The sequence below is a fragment of the Notothenia coriiceps genome, unplaced genomic scaffold, assembly GCF_000735185.1.
Source record: "Notothenia coriiceps isolate Sejong01 unplaced genomic scaffold, NC01 NC01_scaffold00001534, whole genome shotgun sequence".
NCBI classification, from domain to species: domain Eukaryota; kingdom Metazoa; phylum Chordata; class Actinopteri; order Perciformes; family Nototheniidae; genus Notothenia; species Notothenia coriiceps.
Window position 1 is genome coordinate 1 of NW_011334235.1, and position 5,146 is coordinate 5,146.

The window sequence follows — 5,146 nt, forward strand, 5'->3', positions numbered from 1 at the left end:
ATCTCCCAAAACCTGGGGTCCTTCTGAACCCGGAGGAAACGCTCATCGCCGCCCTTCTTATTGGACGACATGGTGGCAAACTGTACGTGTCACCTGACCAATAGAGAAAGGACATATTGTTGGATTAGTCACATGGACAACAAGCATTAAGCTTCTTTCTTATATCATGTGTATGAGCGTCTTTATCACAGGAGATTGTGTGTATTTAGTGTTTTATTACACATATCCTGAAGAGGTTATTGGAAAAAAGTATTGATTTTGGTTTAGGTAATGGTGAAAACTAGTCCAGAGTGATTCAAGAACTGAAAATATATGTATGTATGATTCTATAAACCTTGTTATAACACAAGCTAGCTAGTATTGATTATCCTCTACAGACTGATAATGTACTGAAGATTATTGAGACAATCAATTAACTGTTGAGGTTACTCCAGGACAACTGACAAAGTTTCTTAAACCTATGTTTTGTACTGTTTTTAGAATTTGGTTTGGAAATAATTAAGTATTCTCGCTTGTCATATGAGTTTTAAACACCCCTCTTTTACATTTAACAAAATAAACTATTACTTGAAGACAATAGGGGGTTTGTTACAGCTGAAATCCTGCTTTCAAATATACTTTAAATAACTCAAGGTTCTTTATTGTCAAACTAACATAGCTACAGAGTAATTATGTCGTTGAAAATCTTAGAAACTGAAGTAAGAGTACTTGTTTTGCAGAATGACCAACATCAGCATCCTATATAATAGTATGGATGCAACACTAGTAAAGAACACATTCATTACTAAATAGTAGTACTTAAGTAAATGTATTTAAACCACTTATAACGGTTAAAACAGTCATTAGGTATTACTGAAGCTGTGACTGGATAACTAATAAGTGAACATGTAATGAACAACAGAAACCCAGTATTTTCACTGTGAGAAATATAGACCCGTTTTGACTTCTGCTATCTAAAAATGAAATGTTAAAACTGAGTTAAATGCATGGTTAAATTTCAGAAATCCGGCGCAATGTAAACAATATGTCCGACATAGTGAATATGAACAGTAACGGCGGGAAAACCAGACAGCAGCTGACAAATGCACACAACACTGAGCATGTATATGTAAACGAAATGTGTTTGAAACATTATTTAAAAATAACAATAATCACAAAACTGTAGCCATACCTCTCTGGTCTTCCACTACACGTGGTTTCCCAGCATGCACCTCTTCCGTGACCTTTCTATGTTCCCGCCCCTTTGTTAGTAAGGAGAGCGAAGTGGGAAAAAGGAGAGAAAACGCGCACGGAGAAATCCGATGGTTAAACACTTTAAAGCTAAAAGAAATAACAGAAAAAAAAATCTCTATACATTTTACGTCGAGTCATTCAATTAGAAAAATAGGTATTATATTTTCTTGTTCCAGCTTTCCCTATATAATGATGTTTGATTCATGTAATTGTAATACAGAACTTTGTGTTCTTGGAAACTGTCAACTTTTTCACTATTTTCTGCCATTTGATGGACTAAGGAATCACTTAAAAAAATATAGTTGTAGTATATTGTAGTATATATATACATATCAAGTGCTTTACAAATACACATGTACTCACATTTGACATACATAAAGATATAAGCAAACATTTTAGTCCATTTCTTTAGTCCATTTCCAGTAAGTGAATCCAGTTCCATATTTTCAATTGAGCCCCTTTTAATCCAGCTCCACAGTTTCCCTCCTCCCCTCCTGAGGTCACGGTGTGTGGAGGACAGCAGGAATTCAGTTGTTGTACAATGCTCTGATGTTCAGAAGATTTCTGCTTTAATTCTCGCTTTTAACCGGCACGATGAGCACCGGAGTGTGCCTCAGACTCCTCCAGTCAGCTGGCTCTCCTTCCACTGCCTCCTGCCGCAGATGGAGCCTGATCTCCGGCTGCAGAGGGATGTCTTCTGTGGGCAGAGGCTCCATGAATGTGTTCAACAGGGAGATGAAGAGGAGGCAGAAGAACTGGGCAGCTTCTCTGCAGGAAGGAAACCAGTACGACTACCTGAGGGATGAGGTAGGCACAGAAATATTAAAAAGTGCATATTGTTAGCTGTAATTGGCCCTTTATAGGGTATATGTGACAGATATAAGATGGGCCGTGTTACAAAACCTTTTTATAATCAGAAAAGAGCCAAAGACATCTTAATGTTACCTAAAAAGCATGCATACAATTTACAAAATACACATCTGTAACAGTTTTAAAGATATGCATATATTTTACTTTTTAGTTCTGTTGTATTTACTATTTTGAGATGATTATATCCTATGTTTACGTTTCTTTATTTCCTACTATATTTCATTGTCCTTGTTTACATGCTGCTGTGACGACAACAATTCTCAAATTGGGATCAATAAAGTATATCATATATTACATTTATACTGCATTTACGTGCTTTAAGTTGGTACAAAGTTGGTAAAAGTCACTGTCTTGGTGTCTTCTCCACCAGGATGCTTCTTAGAGGGACATACAGTATAGTGACTGAATCTGACAGCCTTGGTTGCAAGATACTAACTAGATAGAAATGAATGAATACTCATGAATAGATTTTTCCTATTTCCTACCCGTGATCCTTTGATCCCTTGTAAACAAAGTAAGTGAATATGTCAAACATGCATTCATTTGTAAAATATATTTGTCATTATTATGGGAATTAAAAAAATCTTCACACCCAACTTAAATCCCAATGTGTACAAACATTAACATATTTCTTATCAAACACAACAAAAGTCTACTGTATGGCATATACAGTGATTTTATATATATATTTAATTGAGGTTTTTATGGACTAAATGAGTCCTTGCTAATGTTGGGAAATCTTGAGAAGAATACAAATCTGCAAGAAACATTTGAATGACTGACTGTTTCAAGTTTATTTATATATTATAAATATGATTACATAGTATTTCATTTCAGCGACAAGGCAATATAAAGCACTTTACATTAACCATCAAAAGAGTTAAAATGCAAAGAAACTCATAATAAAAGCACATTCAAATACGATAAGAAGCTGTCATTAAATACAAATTGAATCAGTGACTCTTTTGCCCTTTCTCCCTGCAGGTTGGCGGTCGAGTGGCTGATCGAGTGTACGACATTGCGAGGTGGGTTTATTCTGAGACAGATTATTTCTTATCAAACACACACTTCCTACTGTAAGAAATTAAAATCAATATATTACGTGAATATTAAATAAATACACCGTTTTATTTTGAAAAGCTTTATTTTGAAGGAAAACCCGGTTGTTTACATTACGTCACTTCCGGGTTCACGTTATCTTTGTTTTCAGCCGTTAGAATGGACCAAATAAAAAGTCATGAATGAGAATATGAGGAATAAAAAAGGCGTGTGGAGTTATACAACAAACACACAACGTCTAAATCCTCTGATTTGATGCGAAATGAATCCAGAGGGACAAAGCCGGGAGGAAGACCCGCCCATCGTCGAAGCAGCCAATGAGAAGGGGAGAAAGGAATCAGATATACACACGGTGCACGCAGATTTTCCTCTTCACCTCTATGTACACAGCTGTGTTTACTACAGTTTGTTCCAATACAACGATATTTTATTAAAATTACTCTTTTGAACTTTCCGAGATTCCATTCGCCTCCTTTTTAACTCTCTCCTGGACTTGGAAAAAAAGAACAGATCATCACGACACAGATTTTCTTTCCTCTCTCCCTTCTCAAACGTTGTCCCCTCTGTCTCCTCTCAGGACGTTTCCTCTGGCTCTGGACATCGGCGGTGGAAAAAGTCACATTGCAGAACATCTAAACAAGGTACGGTGTGTTCATGTTGGTCATAACGTGTTATTCAAAATGCTCTCAGTGTCAAAAATATTGTCTTTATTTGAGTTAAATACTTTCAGCCTCAACTGACTTCTTGTCTTTTGTTGCTTGTTGTCGTTTCAGGAGTTTGTGGAGCGTTTGTTCCTGACGGACATCTCAGAGAAAGCTCTGGTGAGGGTTGAAAGAAATCATCTGATAATCTGGTCGTTCTTGAAGTCACTGAGAAATTAGAAATAATAAAAACCGTAGTTAAAAGGGTTCATTTGGGAGAATTAAGCATGGATAAAAATGGGTAGTAGACGCACAAAATGCAAATATAACCTAAATATGAGCACAATATGTCCTCCTTAAGTTAAAATATGAGTGAACCCTGGTGAATATGATCACTTAGCATCAGTTATGGACTTAAGACAGTAATTACTGATGAGGGCAGATGTTGTTTGTACTGATACATGATGCTGATCTAAATGTGTTTTATGTCTCTTCAGAAACAGAGACGACAGACTGAGATCCCGACTCATCACGTTCTCGCTGACGAGGAGTTTCTGCCCTTTAAAGAAAACACCTTCGACCTGGTGGTGAGCAGCCTGAGGTGAGTAATACATGACTTTAATAGTTATCATTAATGTTTTATATGTTGGTTCAGGGTTTTCACACATTTAAGGAACATACGTTGTCTTTAATTTTACTAAATACGAGATTCAAAGATTCAAGATTCAAAGGTTTTATTTTCATACGTACAAAGCTACAGTGCAGAAATGGCAATGAAATGATTCTGACCCGAGCTCTTCCAACAATGCAACATATAATACGATACAAAATAAAAAGTAGTGCAAAAAGTATATATACATGTCAATAGAATATGGGATATGTATAAGAACAGAATATGAAATTAAATAATGTAAATCAAGACAAAGTTATTATGGTTAATTACAAGTCAAATTATCCACTTTATATTAATCCTATGTTTTTTTCTAATGAGATTTTTTTTCAAATTGTGCAAATTAAACATACAAAACTGTACCTTAAACCTAATGGTGATCCTAGCTGTAGATCCTATTTTCTAAAAAGACCACCGTCCCTCCACTGTAACTAAAATAACACAAAAACAGATACTGTAAAATGTATTATCTCTTCGATTTACACACGGCATCTATTGCACGTCTGTCCGTCCTGGGAGAGGGATCCTTCCTCTGTTGCTCTCCCTGAGGTTTCTCCCATGTTCCCCTTTAAACTGTGGGTTTTCTCTGGAAGTGTTTCCTTGTACGATGTGAGGGTCTAAGGACAGAGGGTGTCGTATTGTCATACTGATATTCTGTACACACTGTGAAGTC

At 36.2% G+C, this 5,146-nt stretch overlaps 1 protein-coding gene across 1 annotated transcript; it reads left to right on the forward strand.

Moving 5' to 3' along the window:
• Positions 1–1,740: 1,740 nt before the first annotated feature.
• Positions 1,741–4,404, forward strand: LOC104962700 (NADH dehydrogenase [ubiquinone] 1 alpha subcomplex assembly factor 5-like; the record flags this gene model as incomplete). The annotated part of the gene is made up of 5 exons (XM_010791166.1): positions 1,741–2,040; positions 3,088–3,128; positions 3,740–3,803; positions 3,936–3,983; positions 4,301–4,404. Coding segments are annotated over exons 1-5 (470 nt in total), but the record flags the coding sequence as incomplete, so codon positions are not given.
• Positions 4,405–5,146: the final 742 nt, after the last annotated feature.